We start from the raw sequence: 24,846 nt of genomic DNA, 5'->3' as shown, positions 1-24,846 counted from the left end.
TCCCGCGGTGCACCCTCTTGTGGTGATCCGGCGCCCTCTTGTGGTGACCCGAGTATAAGCCGAGGTCGGGTTTTTAAGCCAATTTTTGGGGCTGAAAAACTCGGCTTATACTCGAGTATATACGGTACCCTCTAATTTTTTTTCGGTGTGGGCGGAAAAGTATAGTATCTGAGCGACAGTCCCTTTGGGACTGGGCGGCATAGAATAAATAAATAAATAAATAAATAAATAAGAAAAAATCCCTTCTTTTTTATTAAAAGAAATTAATAATTTAAAAAAACCAAAATCCATTACTATTAAAACTAAATCAACCAGCAAAACCAAAAACATAACTATTAATAAAAACAGGTGAGGGCTGGGTTTTTTTTCTCTGTTATTATTTAAGTGCTTTTACCATATGCTTTAAATCAAGAGTCACTTTCTGTTTCTCTTTCCTGTCATTCTCTGCCTCAATCATTTTCTCATTTCTCCCCTTTTTTCTATCATTTCTCTCTATCTCTTCCTTCCACTCTTCTCTCTCTCTCTTGCTTTCTCTCTCTCTCACTCTCTTGCTTCCTCTCTCATCTCTCTCTTTCTTTCTTTATCTCTCTCTCTTTCTCTCTCTCTCTCCCCCTCTTGCTCTCTTTTTCTCTTTCTCTTGTTTTCCTTCTCTCTTGCTTTCTCTCGCTCACTCTTTCTCTTGTTTTCTTTCTCACACTCTTTCTCTCTCTTGTTCTCTCTCTCTTGCTATCTCTTTCTCTCCCCCCTTTCTCTCTTTCTCTCTCTCTCATTCTCTCTATCTTGCTGTCTGTTGCTCTCACTCACTCTCGTTCTCCGTTCTTGTCAGCGGAGGCTGGCGAAGGTGATATTCAATGTCGGGGGCGCGCGGGCGGTTGCGCGCGCTCCCTATCTCCATACCAGCCCACTCGGAACATTCAAAATAAGAAAAGCCTTCGCCAGCGAAGGTTTTTCTTATTTTGAATGTTCCGAGTGGGCTGGTATGGAGATAGGGAGCGCGCGCAATCACACGCGCCCCCCCGACATTGAATATCACCTTCGCCGGCCTCCGCTGAGAGAACGCCTGCCCTGCCTCTCCTGCAATCCCCTTGCTGAGAGCCCGGGACGAAAGTGCTCTCGGCAAAGGGACTGTGAGACGGGCAGGGCATGCGTTCCGGGTGCGGGAGGAGCCGCGCCCAACGGCAGGAGGCGGCGGAGGAGCAGAGGGGGTGGATCGGGCGGGCGGGGGGCAGCGCCGAAAGGCCGAGGGGGCCGGAGGCACCGTGAGGAGGCAGGGGTGGCCGCGGCTCCCTTCCCTTCTGCTGCCGGTGCCTCCCCCCCCCTTGCGGGATGGCAGGGGGATGGGGAGCATGCAGCCGTGAAAAAGGGTGCATGGGAGGGCCTACCACTAATTCATAAACACTATCTGTATCAGAGTCCTCAAGTTCATCATCATCGCCCAACTGACCAGGAGTATGTACAACAGGTGCTATTATGTTCGATAATTAAAGTCATCATCCATTTATTTGCAGGCACGTTTTCCGAAAATTGAAGCACCATCAAACCGTGAATGCACTTACGTGTTTTGAACTTGGGACTTTGCTGTTGTCCTTTTCTGTAAAAATCCACTGCAAGACATTTGAGAAGGTGATCGATTTCCAGGTTGGCCAGGGATTCACAAATCTGCCATCTTTACCTTTCATGGACTTCGTTACATCTTCTTCCAGACGATAATCCAGCCGGAAACTTTTTCTAGAAGTCCTGGAAGAATTGCTACCCCGGGAACCTTGATTTGAATCCTGACGTTTTCTTACCTCTTCCTTCAAGCTGGATTTGCAAGGCTGTTCTTCATCCATTTCATTTGGTGATGAACTAGAGGGGAAAAAAGAGGGGGGGGGGAGTAAATTATCTTTCTTAAATTGGAACATTAAAGGAAAGTGTTGGTAATGACCTTTAAAGCCCTACATGGCATTGGGCCAGAATACATCCGGAACCGCCTTCTACCGCACAAATCCCAGCGGCCGATAAGGTCCCACAGAGTTGACCTTCTCCGGGTCCCGTCGACCAAACAATGTCGTTTGGCGGGCCCCAGGGGAAGAGCCTTCTCTGTGGCGGCCCCAGCCCTCTGGAATCAACTCCCCCCAGAGATTAGAACGGCCCCCACCCTCCTTGTCTTTCGCAAATTACTCAAGACCCACCTTTGTCGCCAGGCATGGGGGAGTTAGGATATTCCTTCCCCTAGGCCGTTACAAGTTATGTATGGTATGTTTGTGTGTATGTTTGGTTTTTATAATAAGGGTTTTTAGTTGTTTTATTAAATTGGATTGTTACATGTTGTTTTTTATCATTGTTAGCTGCCCCGAGTCTGCGGAGAGGGGCGGCATACAAATCCAATAAATAATAATAATTAATAATAATTTTAAAAAACTCAGAAAAGAAAAGAAAACCTAAAATCTTTCTCCCCTCTCTCTTTAAAGATTCCCTTCATGTTTTCAGGCCAAGAATGTTTAAGAGCAAGTTTTAGCATGCCGATATTAAAATGCTTTGAACAAATTCATGACGAGAAGCGTGTTTTGGCTTTTAAACGGTGACAATTTCCTTGTTGCTGCATTCCAGGAAGACAAGATAAGGGCTTTGGCTGACTCACACGCTTCTTTGTGAAGTCCACAATTTTATAAGCAGTTGATGGAAATACAGGAACTCCGTAGAGACAGGGAGAAACCTACCTGGTGATCCAATTGATGTTTTAATTTGCAATTGTTAATGGAGGATTACGGGGAGATGGGGGGAAAAATCCCAGAGGAAAGGAATGGGAAATGAACTTTCGGAAAAAATTGTCCTGTAAAATCAATTCCCTTCCAAACCTAAGGTTCCTTAAACAGTGACAAAATATTCTGTAAGTCACGATAAATAATAATAATAATTTATTAGATTTGTATGCCGCCCCTCTCCGCAGACTCGGGTTCCTAATGTAGATCTGCTTTGTACGTTAAAAGTACTTGATGTAAACCCTGACTTCATTTAGTGATCGTTCAGAGTGACAACGGAACTGAAAAAAGTGAATTATTATTTGTTTTTTCTTTTAGTTTTTTATATTAATTAATATTAATATACAGGGGTGTTTAGCTTTTCATAAAATGTATAAAGTGTTCTGCCGGCGTGTTTCAACCGCCCGTAATTACAGGGTAATTAGTCCAGGAAGACACACACCACACGATAAAAGGAAAACCCAAAAGTTTTTATAAACAGAAAAACAGAAACAGCTCCCTTTTTAAATGTCAAAGGGATTTTCTGGTACACACAAGGCACAGGTTAAATGCAATCCAATTGCTCCCCCAATAACTGGGAAATTGAGTCCAATTCTAAAGTCCAGAGAGTCCACACACAATCTTGAACAGCACAAAAACCACGATCTTGACGAAACAATGAATCAGATAAACTGCTATGAGGCTAAAACACCAGGCTGCACTTTTATCTGTAGCACTAATTACAGCAGCCCCACCCAACCACGGGTGGCCTCATTTTCTCTTGTAATAATCCTTCAGTTGTTGTCTCCTATGCATCATCTACGCATGCATGGATGTGTCATTAATTCCTGTTCAGAATCCAAGGATGATACAGATGATTGATCTCCTCCTGGGCTGTTTGCCAAACTCCCCTCTTCCCTGTCACTCACGCTTCCTTGGTCAGAGGAGGCTTCGTCGGCAGATTCCATCGGAAGCAAAACAGGCCTGCGGCATGTGGATGTTTCCCCCACATCCACCTGCACATTCCTTGGGGCAGGAGCTGGGCCAAAGCTAACCACATCATTTGTAGAAAGCTCTATTAGATTTGTTGCGTAGGAGGTTTTCCTCTTGTTTGCTGTAGTTCAGGCATTCTGCTTTTATTTGATTGCAAATGCTTTTATATTGGCTTTTGAAGTTGGAAACTTGTCCTTTTTTGTTTTTCCTCCAGAGAGATTTTTTTCTTGTTTGTAATTTTCTTATTGAGATTTGAGGTTATTTTTTTTGTTTATGGTACATGTTAGATGTAGGAATGTGTTGTAGTGGTCATCAGTAGTGTAGCATTCAGAGAATATAGTTTTCCAGTTTAATGTTGAGAGGTGGGCTTCAATGAGTTCGTAGTTCGTTTTTTTGAAATTGAATTTTGGTGTTGTATTATTTTGGTGGATCATAGTATGGCTTAGGTTAAGACTGAAGTTTATCATGCTGTGGTCACTATTGGAAAAAGGTTCTGTTATTTGTAAGCCATATATTGCACTTTTGCTGTTGCAGAAGATGAGATCCAGACAGTTATCAAGTCTGGTATTGTTAGTTACTAGTTGGTCGAGTCCCAGATAGGTGACGGTATTATATTTAGTAGAATGGATGGGTTCTGTGCTGCATTCATTTAAGGACCAGTTAATGTGTGGTAGGTTGAGGTCTCCGAGGAAGATAATGGGGGATAGGCAGTTGGTTACCCACGTTAGTAATGTGAATAATTTGTTAGCATGTTCAATGTCGTAGTCCGGGGCTCTATAGCAGAGTAAGAAGCGAATTGTGGTATTTAGGGATAAATCACAGACAATAGTTTCGGGTACTGATAGATCCTGTGCAACTTTGAGGATTTTTAAGTTCAGCGATATTTTATAGAATATAGCTACTCCGCCTCCTCTGCGGGATTCACGGTCAGAGCGGAAAACATGGTAGTTTTTTTATGTGATAATGGAATCTGGGTAGGAAGCATTTAGCCATGTTTCGCAGATAAAAATTATATCGAAGTTGGAGGTGTCAAGTAGAAGGAGGAATTGAGACATCTTGTTGACTAAACTTCTAGCATTTAATAGTTTACATTTGAGACTGGTCTTGTGTTGGGGATTGGTTTTGGGGTGGTTAGAGGAAGTAAGGGGCACGCTTTCCTATTCTTGGTTTGAGGTGGTAGGGATGTCCATTTGTTGTTGTGGGATGGTGGTCTGGCAGGTGTCACTCAAAACATCTACCTACTTAAATATTAAATAGTTAATCTCACTGAACTGGAAGTTGAGGAATGTTGTTACTACTGTTAGTTAATTAAGACCTTTGATTACTTAGTAAAGTATCCATTTCCTTTTATTATCACAATCCTATGACATATCCTGTGGCTGTGACAGCGAACCTATGTCGTTACACTTGGCTGGTTGAACCAAACGGGAAATCGGGGCGCTTCCATTGCAGTCTGCTCATTTTCCTTCTCTTAGCTTCCTCTACAATTGTGTGTGTACTCCTGTGTTGCTTTTTACACTTTAAACCCTGCAGGCAGGAATCTCCAAAGCGTTGGCAGCCTCTCTGAGGTCATGTCGTAAGAACAAATGCGTCCAAGATGAGCCATAACAGCCTGCGTAATTTCATAGTTCTGGATAATGCATTTAATTTATTAGATTGGCCCTCTCTGGAGAATGCATCCAGAAATACATGTGGAGACTGGGCACTAAAATTCGGCATGAAAAAGAATATTTTCAATTTCTGCCATTTTTCACAACGTTCTCCCATTGCTCACGGTTCCATGAATGCCACTGTTAACCAAGGCTGAAAGTTGGCAAAAAGATGACTTAGAAATTAGTGTATCCAAAGTAGATGACTGAGAACAAGACCTCCAAATAGGCATAGATAGATAGGTTTAGGTTTACAGGTAATTGGATTTGTATACTGCCCCTCTCCGAGGACTCGGGGCGGCTCACAACATATACAAAGAAACAGTAGTAGCAGATAGATAGATAGATAGATGGATGGATGGATGGATGGATGGATGGATGGATGGATGGATAGATAAATAGGTAGATAAGATAGATGATTGATAGATACATGGATAGATGGATGAATGGGTAGATAGGATGATGATGATGATGATGATGATGATGATGATGATAATAATAATAATAATAATAATAATAATAATAATAATTGGATAGGTGGGTGGATAGGTATGTTTTTCAATGAAACGTATTATCAGAAACCTTTGACCCAGTAGGAAAACAGGATTTGCAAAGGAGACTATGAACCTGACTTCCAGATAACAACTAAGGAGTGTTCTAAGAATGTTCTTTTTATCTATTTATTGTCTGCAATCGTTTCCTGCATTGGGAGGAGGAGATTGTGGATTACTTTTCGATTCGGTTTTTGTTTTGCATCTCCACTCAGAATTCTCTGGCACCGTTTTCATTTAAAATAATAAATAACATACAAAGAGCGCAGAAGTGGGTTGCACCCTGTGTGGGCTGCACTATAGTGTGGTAGCGGAAATGGAGTTGCGTACGCTGGTTTTCAGTGGGGTGTTTTTTCCTGTTGCACGGAAGCAAAGAAATGGCCGAAAATCCATCCATCCATCCATCTATTTATCATCTATCCATCCATCCATCTATCCATCTACCCTTCTATCTATCTATCATCTATCTATATATCTATCTATCCATCCACCCATTTATTTTTGTTGTTATCATCATCATTATCTATCTATTTATCTACCTACCTACCTACTTACCTATCCACCCACCTATCCAAATATTATTATTATTATTATTATTATTATTATTATTATTATTATTATTATTATCATTATCATCATCAATCTATCTACCCAGCCATCCATCTATCCATCTATCTATCAATCATCTATCTTATCTACCTATTTATCTATCCATCCATCCATCCATCCATTTATTTTTATTATCATCATCATCATCATTATCTATCTATCTATCTATCTATCTATCATTATCTATCTATCTATCTATCTATCTATCTATCTATCTATCTATCTATCTATCTATCTATCTACTACAACATCCGGAACCGCCTTCTACTGCACGAATCCCAGAGGCCGATAAGGTCCCACAGAGTTGGCCTTCTCCAGGTCCCGTTGACCAAACAATGTCATTTGGCGGGCCCCAGGGGAAGAGCCTTCTCTGTGGCGGCCCCGGCCCTCTGGAATCAACTCCCCCCGGAGATTAGAACAGCCCCCACCCTCCTTGTCTTTCGCAAATTACTCAAGACCCACCTTTATCGCCAGGCATGGGGGAACTGAGACATCCTCCCCCAGGCTTTTATATTTTATGTTTGGTATGTATGTGTTGTATGGTTTTAAATTGTTGGGGTTTTAGATATGTTTTATTTTAATATTAGATTTGTCTCACTGTTATATTGTTTTTATATTACTGTTGTGAGCCGCCCCGAGTCTTCGGAGAGGGGCGGCATACAAATCTAATAAATAATAATAATAATAATAATAATAATAATAATAATAATACTGTTTCTTTGTACAGTATATGTTGTGAGCCGCCCCGAGTCCTCGGAGAGGGGCAGTATACAAATCCAATTAAACCTAAACCTATCTATCTATCTATGCCTATTTGGAGGTCTTGTTCTCACTCATCTACTTTGGATACACTCATTTCTAAGTCAGTTTTTTGCCAAATTTCAGCCTTTGTTAACAGTGGCATTGATGGAACCCCGAGCAATGGGAGAACGTTGTGAAAAATGGCAGAAATTGAAAATATTCTTTTTCATGCCGAATTTTAGTGCCCAGTCCCCACATGTATTTCTGGATGCTTTCTCCAGAGAGGGCCAATCTAATAAATTAAATGCATTATCCAGAACTATGAAATTACGCAGGCTGTTATGGCTCATCCTGGATGCATTTGTTCTTACGACATGACCTCAGAGAGGCTGCCAACGCTTTGGAGATTCCTGCCTGCAGGGTTTAAAGTGTGAAAAAGCAACACGGGAGTAGAATTCTGAGTGGAGATGCAAAAGAAAAACCGAATCCAAAAGTGATCCACAATCTCCTCCTCCCAATGCAGGAAACGATTGCAGAAAATAAATAGATAAAAAGAACATTCTTAGAACACTCCTTAGTTGTTATCTGGAAGTCAGGTTCATAGTCTCCTTTGCAAATCCTGTTTTCCCTCTGGATCAAAGGTTTCTGATAATACGTTTCACTGAAAAACCTACCTATCCACCCACCTATCCAATTATTATTATTATTATTATCATCATCATCATCATCAATCTATCTACCCACCCATCCATCTATCCATCTATCTATCATCTATCTTATCTACCTATTTATCTATCCATCCATCCATCCATTTATTTTTATTATTATCATCACTATCTATCTATTTATCTATTTATCTATTTATCTATTTATCTATCTATCTATCTATCTATCTATCTATCTATCTATCTATCTATCTATCTATCTATCTATCTATCACTACTGTTTCTTTGTATATGTTGTGAGCCGCCCCGAGTCCTCGGAGAGGGGCGGTATACAAATCCAATTAAACCTAAACCTATCTATCTATCTATGCCTATTTGGAGGTCTTGTTCTCAGTCATCTACTTTGGATACACTAATTTCTAAGTCAGCCTTTCAGCCTTTTTTAACAGTGGCATTCATGGAACCCCGAGAATGGCAGAAATTGAAAATATTCTTTTTCATGCCGAATTTTAGTGCCCAGTCCCCACATGTATTTCTGGATGCTTTCTCCAGAGAGGGCCAATCTAATAAATTAAATGTATTATCCAGAACTATGAAATTACGCAGGCTGTTATGGCTCATCCTGGATGCATTTGTTCTTACAACATGACCTCAGAGGGGCTGCCAACGCTTTAGAGCAGTGTTTTTCAACCAGTGTGGCGTGGCACACTAGTGTGCCGTGAGACATGGTCAGGTGTGCCGCGAAGCTCAGAGAGAGAAAGAAAGAAAGAGAGAGAGAAAGAAAGAGAAAGAAAGAGAGAGAGAGAAAGAAAGCAAAAGAGAGAAAGAGCGAGCGAGAAAGAAAACAAGATAGAGAGAAAGGGAACAAGAGAAAGAAAGAAAGAGAGAGAGAGAGAACAAGAGAGAGAAAGAAAGCAAGAGAGAGAGAGAAAGAGAGGGAAGAAGGAAGAGAAAGAAAGAGGGATGGAGAGAGAAAGATAGAGGAAGGGAGAGAAATAGGGAGAGAGAAATAGAGTGAAAGGGAGGAAGAGAGAGAGAGAATTTTTTTGTCCAAACTTTTTTTAGCCACCCCCTCCCCGCCCCGCTCAATGTGCCCCAGGGTTTTGTAAATGTAAAAAATGTGCCGCGGCTCAAAAAAGGTTGAAAATCACTGCTTTAGAGATTCCTGCCTGCAGGGTTTAAAGTGTGAAAAAGCAACACGGGAGTAGAATTCTGAGTGGAGATGCAAAAGAAAAACCGAATCCAAAAGTAATCCACAATCTCCTCCTCCCAATGCAGGAAACGATTGCAGAAAATAAATAGATAAAAAGAACATTCTTAGAACACTCCTTAGTTGTTATCTGGAAGTCAGGTTCATAGTCTCCTTTGCAAATCCTGTTTTCCCTCTGGATCAAAGGTTTCTGATAATAAGTTTCACTGAAAAACCTACCTATCCACCCACCTATCCAATTATTATTATTATTATCATCATCATCATCAATCTATCTACCCACCCATCCATCTATCCATCTATCTATCATCTATCTTATCTACCTATTTATCTATCCATCCATCCATCCATCCATTTATTTTTATTATTATCATCACTATCTATCTATCTATCTATCTATCTATCTATCTATCTATCTATCTATCTATCTATCTATCACTACTGTTTCTTTGTATATGTTGTGAGCCGCCCCGAGTCCTCGGAGAGGGGCGGTATACAAATCCAATTAAACCTAAACCTATCTATCTATCTATGCCTATTTGGAGGTCTTGTTCTCAGTCATCTACTTTGGATACACTAATTTCTAAGTCAGCCTTTCAGCCTTTTTTAACAGTGGCATTCATGGAACCCCGAGAATGGCAGAAATTGAAAATATTCTTTTTCATGCCGAATTTTAGTGCCCAGTCCCCACATGTATTTCTGGATGATTTCTCCAGAGAGGGCCAATCTAATAAATTAAATGTATTATCCAGAACTATGAAATTACGCAGGCTGTTGTGGCTCATCCTGGATGCATTTGTTCTTACGACATGACCTCAGAGAAGCTGCCAACGCTTTAGAGCAGTGTTTTTCAACCAGTGTGCCGTGGCACACTGGTGTGCCGTGAGACATGGTCAGGTGTGCCGCGAAGCTCAGAGAGAGAAAGAAAGCAAGAGAGAGAAAGAAAGAGAAAGAAAGAGAGAGAAAGAAAGCAAAAGAGAGAAAGAGCGAGCGAGAAAGAAAACAAGATAGAGAGAAAGGGAACAAGAGAAAGAAAGAGAGAGAGAGAGAGAATAAGAGAGAGAAAGAAAGCAAGAGAGAGAGAGAAAGAGAGGGAGGGAAGGAGAGAAAGAGAAAGACATAGAGGGAGAGAGAAGGAGAGCAAAAAAGAGAGGGAGGAAGGAAGAGAAAGAAAGAGGGATGGAGAGAGAAAGATAGAGGAAGGAAGGGAGAGAAATAGGGAGAGAGAAATAGAGTGAAAGGGAGGAAGAGAGAGAGAGAGAGAATTTTTTTGTCCAAACTTTTTTTAGCCACCCCCTCCCCGCCCCGCTCAATGTGCCCCAGGGTTTTGTAAATGTAAAAAATGTGCCGCGGCTCAAAAAAGGTTGAAAATCACTGCTTTAGAGATTCCTGCCTGCAGGGTTTAAAGTGTGAAAAAGCAACACGGGAGTAGAATTCTGAGTGGAGATGCAAAATAAAAACCGAATCCAAAAGTGATCCACAATCTCCTCCTCCCAATGCAGGAAACGATTAAAATAAATAGATAAAAAGAACATTCTTAGAACACTCCTTAGTTGTTATCTGGAAGTCAGGTTCATAGTCTCCTTTGCAAATCCTGTTTTCCCTCTGGATCAAAGGTTTCTGATAATAAGTTTCACTGAAAAACCACATTTCCAAAAACATTTTCTGTTCCTGGTTGTTAAAGCGTTAATTGAATCTCTTTTTTGGGGTATACTTTTTTTTAAAAAAATTCTCCAACTTACATAACATGCATACATGAAAACACATATATCATCAAGGCCTAACAATACGCTTACAAAATCTTCTTATATAAATATAAAATGCCTTACAATATGCTTATAAAATCTTCTTATATAAATATAAAATGCCTTACAATATGCTTATAAAAACTTCTTATATAAATATAAAATGCCTTACAATATGCTTATAAAAACTTCTTATATAAATATAAAATGCCTTACAATGTTTATAAAAACTTCGTATATCAATATAAAATGCCTAACAATATGCTTATAAAAACGTCTTATATAAAATAGTTAATAAAACAGTTGTGAATAAAACATTTTTTCCCTGTTAAAACCAAAAAGTTAATAACACGATTTCAGTCTCATCAATATTTACACCGTCTGTCTAACATCTAAACTAATAATTTGAGTTTTAAGATAATTTCACAGGTTGGACGAGGGTAATTTGAAGACGGGATGTTCTTGACTTGCTTTGAAGTGGGTGGTATTTTAAAAACATCCTAACAATTTGGTAGGAGGGGGAAAAAAATTCAAATTAAGCCTGACCTCAACTTTAGTCCTTCCCAATTCTGAATTTGTTCAGCTATTTTGAATTCTACGAAGTTCTCAATTTACAGCTATTTATTTAGTGAGCGTTCAAAATTGCAAGAGCCGTGAAAACAAGAGCCGTGAAACCGTTTTTCACACATATGTCCATTGCAGCATCCTCCCATGGTCACGTGATCAAAACATAGAATGATTGACAAGTGCTTCATATTTTTGACGGTTGCAACATCCCCAGTGTCTTGCCATCCCCCTTTTGCGACCTTCTGACAAGCCACGTCAACAGAGAAGCCAGATTCACATAACGATCGTATTACTGAAGAACTATTAGGAAGTTCAGACAACGAGGCAAAACTCCTTTAACAACGGTCTCATTTAACCACAGAGGCTTTGGGCTCAATCTGGTCGTAAATCGAGGATTACTGTACACATATTCTATTGGAAAGATTACATATCGGGAGCAATTGCCATTCACACGCACACAAACAAATAAGTTTCAAGAGGGAAGTGTTTTTAATAGGAAAGCGAGCAAAAGAGCAAGGGGGCACAATCTGAGGTTAGTTGGGGGAACGATCAGAAACAACGTGAGAAAATATTTTACCGAAAGAGTAGTAGATGCTTGGAACAAACTTCCAGCAGACGTGGTTGGTAAATCCACAGTAACTGAATTTAAACATGCCTGGGATAAACATAGATCCATCCTAAGATAAAATACAGGAAATGTATTTTATCTTAGGATGTAGGGAATGGTTTGCCTATTTGCCGATGACTCTAAAGTGTGCAATAGGGTTGATATTCCTGGAGGCGTCTGTAATATGGTAAATGATTTAGCTTTACTAGATAAATGGTCAAAGCAATGGAAACTGCAGTTTAATGTTTCAAAATGTAAAATAATGCACTTGGGGAAAAGGAATCCTCAATCTGAGTATTGTATTGGCAGTTCTGTGTTAGCAAAAACTTCAGAAAAAAAGGATTTAGGGGTAGTGATTTCTGACAGTCTCAAAATGGGTGAGCAGTGTGGTCGGGCAGTAGGAAAAGCAAGTAGGATGCTTGGCTGCATAGCTAGAGGTATAACAAGCAGGAAGAGGGAGATTGTGATCCCGCTATATAGAGCGCTGGTGAGACCACATTTGGAATACTGTGTTCAGTTCTGGAGACCTCACCTACAAAAAGATATTGACAAAATTGAACGGGTCCAAAGACGGGCTACAAGAATGGTGGAAGGTCTTAAGCATAAAACGTATCAGGAAAGACTTCATGAACTCAATCTGTATAGTCTGAAGGACAGAAGGAAAAGGGGGGCCACAATCGAAACATTTAAATATGTCAAATGGTTAAATAAGGAGGGAAGTGTTTTTAATAGGAAAGTGAACACAAGAACAAGGGGACACAATCTGAAGTTAGTTGGGGGAAAGATCAAAAACAACATGAGAAAATATTATTTTACTGAAAGAGTAGTAGATCCTTGGAACAAACTTCCAGCAGACGTGGTTGGTAAATCCACAGTAACTGAATTTAAACATGCCTGGGATAAACATAGATCCATCCTAAGATAAAATACAAAAAATAGTATAAGGGCAGACTAAATGGACCATTAGGTCTTTTTCTGCCGTCAGTCTTCTATGTTTCTATGTAAATGATATAAGGGAAGACTAGATGGACCATGAGGTCTTTTTCTGCCATCAATCTTCTACGTTTCTATGTTTCTATCTTTTCTTTGATGCACACTGAGAGCATATGCACCAAGATAAATTCCTTGTGCGTTCAATCACACTTGGCCAACAAAAACCCATTCCATTCTATTCTAAACTGCAGAAAATTTGCTTGCCTCTTTAATAATATCTAAGCTACATTGGCTTTAGACGCAAATGTAGAATAAGACAAGCAGTTCCTGCACAGAATACAAAATCTGGTAGGCGAGGATTATGTAACACCTTTCTGAAAAAAGCCAACACAGCACATTTCCATATGAATGATGGAGAATGCCCGAGCCATAGCAACTGAACTGAACTGCCTGCCTTTTCATTCCTGGATTTGAACCTATTCACCAGCTAAAAATGAGACAGTCCTTGGAGGGGAAAAAAGAAACCAGAATGGCTGAACACTATGCATGTTAATATCTCAATTGAGGCCCATTTCCTTTTCAGTATCTAACATTCCAAATGGGTGCTCATGCCAAGACAATTATTTACCAATCTGAATTGCTTTTTTTTAAAGAAAGTGATTTATTGCAAATTGTACGGTTATCGTCCAGCGTCGCTGAGGTCCAAAGAGCTGAACTGAAATGTTAATTTCTAGCTTTGTTTAAGGCCCGAATTAAACAATCCCTGTGGGACAAAGCAACTGAACGCACAATTTTGCAGCCTTAATAATCCGCAATTTCTGGCTCCTATCTTCTTTTCTCCGATATTTAGTCCCGTATGAAATAAACACAACCCTGCCATTGATAAGGAATGCACATAGAAACATAGAAGACTGACAGCAGAAAAAGACCTCACGGTCCATCTAGTCTGCCCTTATACTATTTCCTGTATTTTATCTTACAATGGATCTATGTTTATCCCAGGCATGTTTAAATTCAGTTCCTGTGGATTTATCTACCACGTCTGCTGGAAGTTTGTTCCAAGGATCTACTACTCTTTCAGTAAAATAATATTTTCTCATGTTGCTTTTGATCTTTCCCCCAACTAACTTCAGATTGTGTCCCCTTGTTCTTGTGTTCACTTTCCTATTACAAACACTTCCCTCCTGAACCTTATTTAACCCTTTAACATATTTAAATGTTTCGATCATGTCCCCCCTTTTCCTTCTGTCCTCCGGACTAGACAGATTGAGTTCATTAAGCACAATAATGATTATTTAATTAATATTAATATTTAATTAATATTTCCCTCCACAATATAAAGGTACCCTATTTCCTAACGAAGTGTAAAAGCCATCAGTTTGCAAACTTTTTTGTTTTAAAAAAATTGTCTAACTTTCCGAAGAGAAAAAAAAACCCAGCCCGATTGGCTCCGTTATCCTTTCTGATCTTTTTTTATAACATCTTTGATTGCAGGGAAAAAATGCGATCCTTGTTCCAGCCTTCCACTACACAGGTAGTGAGGGCTCTTTGGTGCTGTCTGAAATTGGTGGTTTTCTCGCATTACCAAATGTTGTGGTTAGCTCTGGCCCAGCTCCTGCCCCAAGGAATGTGCAGGTGGATGTGGGGGAAACATCCACATGCCCCAGGCCTGTTTTGCTCCCGATGGAATCTGCCGACGAAGCCTCCTCTGACCAAGGAAGCGTGAGTGACAGGGAAGAGGGGAGTTTGGCAGACAGCCCAGGAGGAGATCAATCATCTGTCTCATCCCTGGATTCTGAACAAGAATTAATGACACAGCCACGCGTGTGTAGAGTGATGCATAGGAGACAACAACTGAAGGGTTATTACAAGAGAAAATGAGGCCACCTGTGTTTGGGTGGGGCTGCTGTAATTAGTGCTACAGATAAAAGCGCAGCCTGGTGTTTTAGCCTCATGGCAGTTTATCTGATTCATTGTTTCGTCAAGATCATGGTTTTTGTGCTGTTCAAGATTGTGTGTGGACTCTCTGGGCTTTAGAATTGGACTCAATCTCCCAGTTATTGGGTGAGCAATTGGACTGCATTTAACCTGTGCCTTGTGTGTACCAGAAAATCCCTTCGACATTTAAAAAGGGAGCTGTTTCTGTTTTTCTGTTTATAAAAACTTTTGGGTTTTCCTTTTATCGTGTGGTGTGTGTCTTCCTGGACTAATTACCCTCATCAGAGCTGGCAGGGAACAGGATGAATGTTCCTTGAATGAATGTGATATTTGGGAGGCTTTTTAAACTGATTATTCTATTGTTTTTCTATGGTTTCCTGTTTTGCATTTTGTACTGTATTGGTTTTTTATGATTGGAAGCCACCCAGAGCCCGCAAGGAGAGGGGCAGCATACAAATCTATTATTATTATTATTATTATTATTATTATTATTATTATTATTATTATTATTAAATTGAATTAAAAATTGTGGAATGGAGAAGGAGGAAGAGGAGGAAGTTGTGGGGTCTTTGGCACTCTCTGAGTTTGAGTCTTTTCTTGCAAACCTTTCATTACCAAACTAGGTAACAACATCAGCGCTGGTAGGGAGTGGGGTTTGTGAAAACAGAGGAGGAAGTTGTGGGGTCCTGGACGCTCTCTGAGTTTGCTTGCTTACTTGCAGACTTTTCATTACCAAACTAGGTAACATCATCAGCGCTAGTAGCAGTGAAGGGCTGCAAAAAAATTTACAGGTAATCCCCGACTTACGACGTTGTTCCGTTCCTATGGAACGTCGTAAGCCGAATTTCTGTGTAAGTCGGAATACCGTACAGTATTCCGAGTTACACGAACAGAGGTGGTGGTCTCTGAGCTTGCTTGTTTCCTTGGGGACGTTTCATTCACCACACTAGGTAACCTCACGAGTGCCACAGTATTTCGGTGTCCAGTTCAACGCGTTCCCTCTCCACCAGCACCCCAAAGCCCACGCGGGGCCTGTTCCCGAGTGGCTCCCCCCAAAGGCGTGGGGAAGCAGGATCGCATCTGCTGCACGTCTGGGGGAATCCTCTGGCATTCGGGAGCCGAGTTCGAATCCTGCGCCTTATATACCCCAAGGCCTCCCATGCACGGAGGGCGATGGAGGGCGGTGGCTGGAAAGGAATCTTCCACCCGGAGGCAAAGGGAATCGATCGCTGCAGCCCCGCAGGAGATCGCCTTGCAAAAGCTTCTCTGAGATCTCCGGATCTCCCCTCCCCAAGCGATCCATTTCCTGGTGGCGCCCGGCGGCGACCTCCCACCTCTCCCGGCTGCAGAGAGAAATCCTGCAAGGTTTCCTTTGCAAAGAGATCCAGCGGAATCTCTTCGGATCTCCCCTTCCCAAGCGATCCATTTCCTGGTGGCGCCCGCCGGCGACCTCCCACCTCTCCCGGCTGCAGAGAGAAATCCTGCAAGGTTTCCTTTGCAAAGAGATCCAGCGGGATCTCTTCGGATCTCCCCTTCCCAAGCGATCCATTTCCTGGTGGTGCCCGCCGGTGATCTCCCACCTCTCCCGGCTGCAGAGATAAATTTTTGCAAGGCTTCTTTTGCCAAGAGATCCAGCGGGATCTCTTCGGATCTCCCCTCCCCAAGCGATCCCCTCCCCACTCCAGAAGCTCGGCGATCTCCCCACCTTTCCTGGGCTGGGCTCATGCGGGCCGAGGCAGAGATCGCTCTGCGTGGCTTCCTTGGATGGGTTTAAATTAAGAAAGGTGGAATCTCTCCGGATCTCCCCTTCCCCGAGTGATCCACTCCTTGAGACTCGGAGATCTCCCTCTCCCGAACTGGGCTGCTGAGATGGCTCGGCGTGACTTCCCCGGATGGGATCCGTAAGAATCTCCCCGGATCTCAAGCGATCCGCTCCGGGTGGGATCCAAGGAGGGGGCGATCCCTTGATGCGATCTGTCCAGAGAGACCTCCGCTCCCCATTGCGAGATCCCTCCCCACTCCCGGCGTGGCTGCAGAGATCGTTTGGCACGGCTTCCCCGGATGGGATCCAGTGGATCTCCCCGTGGGATCCCTTTCCAACCGTGTCTCCCCCCCCTCCCCCTCGACCCGGAGGCCACTCACCTCTCCCGGCTGGGCTCCCTCAGGGCTGCCGTTTCTTCCTCCTCCTCCTCCGCCATAAGCAGCCTCCGGCGCTTCTCCCCGCCCAGTCGAGCCCCGACGCCGAGCCGCCTCTTCCCCGCGGTCCCCTCGCCGGCCGCGAGCAGCGAGGACGGAGCCTGGCAGGGCCGCTTCCCTATGCAGCGGGCGAGAGCGGCCCGGAGCAGCTTGGCGGGACGCCCGGAGCCGGGTCTGGCCTGGCCTCAGTTCCTCCCCGGCTCTCCCTCGCTTCCAGCCCTCGGCTGCCCTCGCTCGGAAAGGGAGCGGCGGCTTTGCCCGGCCTCCCGCCCAGAAACACCCCACCCACCGCCGGCATCCCCGCCTCGGCTCTGCCCGGCACCCTGGACGTCAATGGTTTCCGCTCCTTCCCTCAGAATGACCCTCTCTGCACACCGACACAACTCGACACAAGGACCGTTTCTGCCCCCCCAACGCCCTCACTCTGCTAAACAAATATTTGCCTCAACACTGTCACACCATTAAATAAGTCTGCACTGCTATTACTTACACGTTTTTTCTCATCGTTCCTACCACCCACTTCCTTCCACTTATGACTGTAACTTTTTTAAATTAATATTGTACCTCATGATTCTTCCCAAATGTATCTTTTCTTTTATGTACACTGAGAGCATCTACTCTATTCTATTCCATTCCATTCCATTCCATTCTATTCTATTCTATTCTGACTGTATGATTGTAACTTGTTGCTTATATCCTTACAATTTATATTACAGTATTGTTTACTCGCTGCTTCTTTGACCCCTATGACAATCATTCCATATTGTATCTCATGATTCTTGACAAATGTATCTTTTCTTTTATGTACACTGAGAGCATCTATTCTATTCTATTCTTATTCTATTTTATTCTTATTCTATTCTATTCTGACTTTCTTTCTTTCTTTCTTTATTAGACTCGAGGCAGCTAACAACAATAGTATTCTATTTTATTCTATTCTTATTCTATTCTATTCTATTCTGAATTTATTATTTATTTATTTATTTATTCATTCATTCATTCATTCATTCATTTATTTATTAGATTTGTATGCCGCCCCTCTCAATAGACTCGGGGCAGCTAACAACAATAGTAAACAGCATATAACAAATCTAATGTTTAAAATAACTAAAAACCCTTATTTAAAACCAAACATACACACAAACATGCCATGCATAAATTGTATAGGCCTAGGGGGAAAAGGGTAGTTCAGTTCCCCCAAGCCTGACGACAAAGGTTGGTTTTAAGGAGCTTACGAAAGGCAAGGAGGGTGGGGGCAATTCTAATCTCTGGGGGGAGCTGGTTCCAGAGGGTCGGGGCTGCCACAGAGAAGGCTCTTCCCCTGGGTCCCGCCAGATGACATTGTTTAGTTGACGGGACTCGAAGAAGACCGACTCTATGGGACCTAACCGGTCGCTGGGATTCGTGCGGCAGAAGGCGGACCCGGATGTATGATTGTAACTTGTTACTTGTATCCTTTATATTATTGTTTCCTTGCTACTTATTTGACCCCTATGGCAATCATTCCATATTGTACCTCATGATTCTTGACAAATGTACTGTATTTTTCTTTTATGTACACTGAGAGCAAATGCACCAAAGACAAAATTCCTTGTGTGTCCAGTCATACTTGGCCAATAAAAATATTGTATTCCATATTCTATTCTATTCTGCTCTATTCTATTCTGTTTCTATTCTATTATGCAGCAGGGTGGTGCAGTGGTTAGAGTGCAGCACTGCAGGCTACTTCAGCAACCTGCTAGCTGTAGTTCAGCAGTTCAAATCTCACCATCGGCTCAAGGTTGACTCAGCCTTCCATCCTTCCGAGGTGGGTAAAACGAGGACCCAGATTGTTGGGGGCAATAGGCTGGTGCTTTTTTAAAAAAAAGTAATTTTTATTGAATTTTATACATTAAAAAAATAAAATATTGACACAAATCCAAATATTTTTTCAAGTTAGTTAGCATCCAACTTTTTCCTTCCTATCCATATATTATACAATTATATATCTATACATATGTTCTTATATCATATACATTTTCATTGTAAATTAGTTTTCCTTTTTCTTATCCATTAGGCTGATTCTGTAAACCACTTGCTGCTTATAATAAGCAAAATAATAAATATTAATATTAAAATTCCATTGGGGCCCAGGTCGAAGAGGTGAGCGTGGCACAAAATGTTTACTTCTTCCTGGGGCGTAACAGAAAATAATTGAGAAGCAATGGACTACACATACCTCATTCCTGCAATCATTTTTCAAATGCTTTAGCCTCCAGGATCCTAATCTAGATAAATAAAAAATGTAAATGTTTGTTTGTTCATGATCTAAAATCTCCAAAAATTCATCACCAATTGCTTTGAAAATGGCTTAAAAAATAGGTTCGGCTACAAATTGTGAGCTTTGCCTTCTAAGTATTGCATACTTGGGTGGAACCAGGAACCCTGCGAGGTTGGCCCTTACACTATTTTCTGTATTTTACCTTAGGATGGATATATGTTTATCCCAGGCATGTTTAAATTTAGTTACTGTGGATTTATCTACCATGTCTGCTGGAAGTTTGTTCCAAGGATCTACTACTCTTTCAGTAAAATAATATTTTCTCACGTTGCTTCTGATCTTTCCCCCAACTAACTTCAGATTGTGTCCCCTTGTTCTTTTGTTCACTTTCCTATTAAAAACACTTCCCTCCTGGACCTTATTTAACCCTTTAAAATATTTAAATGTTTCGATCATGTCCCCCCTTTTCCGTCTGTCCTCCAGACTATACAGATTGAGTTCATGAAGTCTTTCCTGATACGTTTTATGCTTAAGACCTTCCACCATTCTTGTAGCCCGTCTTTGGACCCGTTCAATTTTGTCAATATCTTTTTGTAGGTGAGGTCTCCAGAACTGAACTGTTTAATGCAAAGGGTGAGTTTTAAAAGTCCAAATACTTGTTAAATACATTAAAAAATATCTTTCCTCTACTTCACGGAAATTTGTTTTTTATGGGTGGTCTTGGAACGCATCCCCCGCGAAAAATGAGGGATCACTGTAAGTCTCTCCAAACTCGATTGCAGAAAATAATTTAGTAACCGAGTAGTTAATGCATGGGACTCACTACCTGACTCTGTAGTATCATCACCTAACCCCCAAAACTTTACCCTTAGACTATCCACTGTTGACATCTCCCGATTCCTAAGAGGTCAATAAGGGGTGTGCATAAGTGCACCAGCGTAATATATGTTGTGTGAGTCTTATATTGTATTTAAAACTAATTTAAAAATATTTTTTTTAAAAAGTGCACCAGCGTGCCTTCCATCCCCTGTCCTAATGTTTCTCTTTTACTAGTATCATGTATGTAAATATTATTATACAGTATCTTTGTATACCACCAATACATACTTGACAAAATAAATAAATAAATACAAACTAATAACAACAACAACAACAATAATAATAATAATAAATATATCTTTTTCAGTACCATTGTAACTTTGAATGGTCGCTAAATGAATTGTTGTAAGTCGAGGACTACCTGTCATAAGCGATCTACTGATACGGATCATTTTTCCCTTGCATCGTAGAAGAGGTTTGGGGTCTTTCAGATGTTGGTTGGATTGTGGATCTGAAAAACTAAGTTCCAAGTTCTTTGTTATTTTTGCCGCAACGGATTCCTCTTGCCTTTGTGACATCACATTTGGAAGCTGAACCAGAAAAAAACAAGACTAAATGGAATCACAAAATACAAGGTCTCCGAGTCTTCGGAGAGCGGCGGTATACAAATTTAATAAATTATTATTATTATTATTATTATTATTATTATTATTATTATTATTAAGGTGTCCTCGACTTATGTCCACAATGGAGCCCAGCATTTATGTTGCTAAGCGAGACAGTTAAGTGAATTTTGCCCCATTTTATAACCTTGCTTGCCATTGTTGCATGAATCTCTGTAGCTATTTATTTATTTATTTATTGGATTTGTATGACGCCCCTCTCCGTAGACTCGGGGCGACTAACGACAATGATAAAAACAGCATGTAACAATCCAATTAATAAAACAGCTAAAAAACCTTATTATAAAACCAAACATACACACAAGCATACCATGCATAACTTGTAATGGCCCAGGGGGAAGGAATATCTTAACTCCCCCGTGCCTGGCAGCATAAGTGAGTCTTGAGTAGTTTGCGAAAGACAGGGAGGGTGGGGGCAGTTCTAATCTCAGAGGGGAGTTGGTTCCAGAGGGCCGGGGCCGCCACAGAGAAGGCTCTTCCCCTGGGTCCCGCCAAACGACATTGTTTAGTCGACGGGACCCGGAGAAGGCCAACTCTGTGGGACCTTATCAGTCGCTGGGATTCATGCGGTAGCAGGCGGTGTCCTGTAACTTAGTACATCCAACCCTGAGCTTACAGCATGCGCAGGAACAAATCTCGCGAGAAGATGCACAGGCATGTGAGATTTTAGCGATGTTTTGCTTCTGCGCATGAGCAGAAGCCTCAAACCACAAAATCACTGAAATTTCATGCGCCGGCGCATCCTCTCATAAAAGTTTGCTTCCTGCGCATATGCAAAGACCAAATCTCACTCTGACGCACACCCGCCAATCACCCAGAGCTGCGCCCACGGCTCCATTTTTGCTACCGGAATACCGCCCTCCTCCCGTCCAATCAGTGGCCAAACGTCGAAATTTTGATCACGTGAATCATGAGGAGGCAGGAATGTTCATAAGTGTGAATCACAATCGTAAGTCACTTTTTTCAGGACCGTTGTAACTCCAAACGGTCACTAAATGAATCGCTGTACCTGTACCCAAGAAAGTCAGAAATTATTATTCTTTCTTCTTTCATTTTTGCTTTCTCATTCTTTTTCTTTCCTGAGCTTTTTCCCCTCCCGTCTTTTCTCTTTTTCTATTCTTTTTAAAGATCAATAAAGTTGTGTGTGTATATATGTATGTGTGTGTGTCTTCTATAATAGAAACCTAATATTTGAAGTCATTTGTAAACTTGATACCAAGTACGGTAAGTGTGCCAAACTGACTATAATTTTTACTTTAGATATTTCTGGTACTATAAACTAAAAGTGGTGTGAATGATGCATAACTATCTTACTATATGCTGAAACAGAAGATAAAACTACCCCAAACAACCAATAAATTATTTTTGTTTATTAAGTAGGTTTAATGCCTTTTGTTTAATAATTCTGTAAAATGTTAACTTCAGCTCAGTTGGATATTATTATACTGTTTTTTATTACTGATGTGAGCCACCCCGAGTCTTCGGAGAGGGGCGGCATACAAATCTAATAAATAATAATAATAATAATAATAATAATAATAATATCTATTTCAGAAAAGTTACATTTGGCACTTAATCTCTGATTATCTTCAAAGTTGTTTATTGAGAAACAGAAGATATAACCTTTTTTTAGTTTTTGCTATTCTGTAACTACCGGGTATTATATGACATCCTTTAATTGCATATCTTAATATATAATTATATATTAATAGTACACCACGCCAGCTGTGTAGAATTTGGGAATGAGTTGGAATAGCTTTAATTAAGTCTCTGCTTTGATGAATATCCACCCTTGGATATTTGTAGGCTAGGACTAATTACTAAACCACCATTATCACTGTAATTGGCTGGTTTTGTAATTACCCAAAGGACATTTTTAATGGCAAAAATTAGAAAGGAAGATTTTAAAAAACCCAAACACTTACTGGACAATGTAAGTCATTAATTTGTTATTGTTTACAATTGTGGAAGGTGGTTTAGCTGCTGGCATGACTGTTTACTTGTGCTTAGTAACTTCACAGAACTAATCTATTTAAAATTTATTTGAAATTAAGGTTTTCTATACCTTCTACCTTTCTTGTTTCTATAATCAAAATATCTCTAATTCTTTAGAGGGATATACAGAGATCAGAAATAAAGAATACAGGTATTCTTTGACGTAAAACCATAGCTACTGAGCCCAAAATTTCTGTTGCTAAGCAAGGCAGTTTGGAAGTATTTGGACCAGGAGTCACTGCTCACAGTCACTCATGCCCTCATCACCTCGAGGCTCGACTACTGTAATGCTCTCTACATGGGGCTACCTTTGAAAAGTGTTCGGAAACTTCAGGTCGTGCAGAATGCAGCCGCGAGAGCAATCATGGGCTTCCCTAAATATGCCCATGTCACACCAACACTCCGCAGTCTGCATTGGTTGCCGATCAGTTTCCGGTCACAATTCAAAGTGTTGGTTATGACCTATAAAGCCCTTCATGGCATCGGACCAGACTATCTCGGTGACCGCCTTCTGCTGCACGAATCCCAGCGACCAGTTAGGTCCCACAGAGTGGGTCTTCTCTGGGTCCCGTCAACTAAACAATGTCCCCCCCCAGAGATTAGAATTGCTCCCACCTTCCTTGCCTTTCATAAGCTTCTTAAAACCCACCTCTACCGCCAGGCATGGGGGAACTGAGATACTCTTTCCTCCTAGGCATTTACAATTTTATGCATAGTATGTCTGTATGTATGATTGGTTTTACAATAAGGGTTTTTAATTGTTTTAATATTGGATTGTCATATGCTGTTTACTACTGTTGTTAGCCACCCCGAGTCTACGGAGAGGGGCGGCATACAAATCCAATAAAATAAAATAAAATCAAGTAAATTGTGCTGCATTTCACCATATTTTTGCCACAGTACAACAGCTGCAATTGTTAAGTAATGGTGATCACATAACTGGGTACTTTGCCACTGTCATAAATTCATGCCAGTTGCAACAATAGTCACACTTTGCTTCGTTTACACTTCCTTTGTATTTGTTTATTATTGTTGTAAGCCCAATCGTGTGAAGGTTCAGCAAATAAATTACATTTTGTAACAATAATAGAATTGCAGGGTTGGAAAATATCTTGGATGGTTTTTCTAATCATGCCCTCATCACCTCGAGGTTCGACTACTGTAACGCTCTCTACATGGGGCTACCTTTGAAAAGTGTTTGGAAACTTCAGATCGTGCAGAATGCAGCTGCGAGAGCAGTCATGGGCTTCCCCAGATATGCCCATGTTTCACCAACACTCCGCAGTCTGCATTGGTTGCCGATCAATTTCCGGTCACAATTCAAAGTGTTGGTTATGACCTATAAAGCCCTTCATGGCATCGGACCAGAATATCTCCGAGACCGCCTTCTGCCACATGAATCCCAGCGACCGATTAGGTCGCACAGAGTGGGCCTTCTCCGGGTCCTGTCAACTAAACAATGTCGGTTGGCGGGCCCCAGGGGAAGAGCCTTCTCTGTGGCAGCCCCGACCATCTGGAACCAGCTTCCCCCAGAGATTAGAACTGCCCCTACCCTCCTTGCCTTTCGTAAACTCCTCAAAACCCACCTTTGTCGTCAGGCATGGGGGAACTGAGATATCTCCCCCGGGCCTATACAATTTATGTATGGTATGTTTGTATGTATGTCTGCTTAATAATGGGTTTTTTTTAAAAAAAATATTTTAAATTGTAAATTATTAGATTTGTCATGAACTGTTTTTATTGTGTTGTGAGCTGTCCCGAGTCTACGGAGAGGGGCGGCATACATATCTAATAAATAATAATAATAATAATAATAATAATAATAATAATAATAATAATAATAATCCATCCCTGGCTCAGGCAGGAAACCTCATACAATTTCAGACAGGTTGTTCAATCTCTTCCTAAAAACTTCCAGTGTTGGAGTAATTTACAACTTCGGGAGGCAAGTCTACCATTGAT

At 41.2% G+C, this 24,846-nt stretch overlaps 1 protein-coding gene across 2 annotated transcripts in view; it reads right to left on the bottom strand.

The window, feature by feature from the left end:
* The window catches only part of NAPEPLD (N-acyl phosphatidylethanolamine phospholipase D), a 30,331-nt gene extending 12,980 nt beyond the window's left edge, over window positions 1-17,351 (bottom strand). Inside the window, exons 1-2 of one of the 2 annotated variants that reach the window (XM_070755121.1) lie at window positions 17,074-17,351; window positions 1,557-1,848 (exon numbers count right to left, since the gene is read on the bottom strand). In XM_070755121.1, the coding sequence (XP_070611222.1) occupies window positions 1,557-1,848; window positions 17,074-17,129 (348 nt within the window). In that variant the 5' untranslated portion in view covers window positions 17,130-17,351. The remainder of the gene's footprint in view (window positions 1-1,556; window positions 1,849-17,073) is intronic. The other variant, XM_070755122.1, reaches the window with a different exon arrangement.
* Between the last annotated feature and the right edge of the window lie 7,495 nt (window positions 17,352-24,846).

The sequence above is a fragment of the Erythrolamprus reginae genome, chromosome 6 (assembly GCF_031021105.1).
Source record: "Erythrolamprus reginae isolate rEryReg1 chromosome 6, rEryReg1.hap1, whole genome shotgun sequence".
Lineage (NCBI taxonomy): Eukaryota > Metazoa > Chordata > Lepidosauria > Squamata > Dipsadidae > Erythrolamprus > Erythrolamprus reginae.
This window is presented reverse-complemented; position numbering and strand designations above follow the sequence as displayed.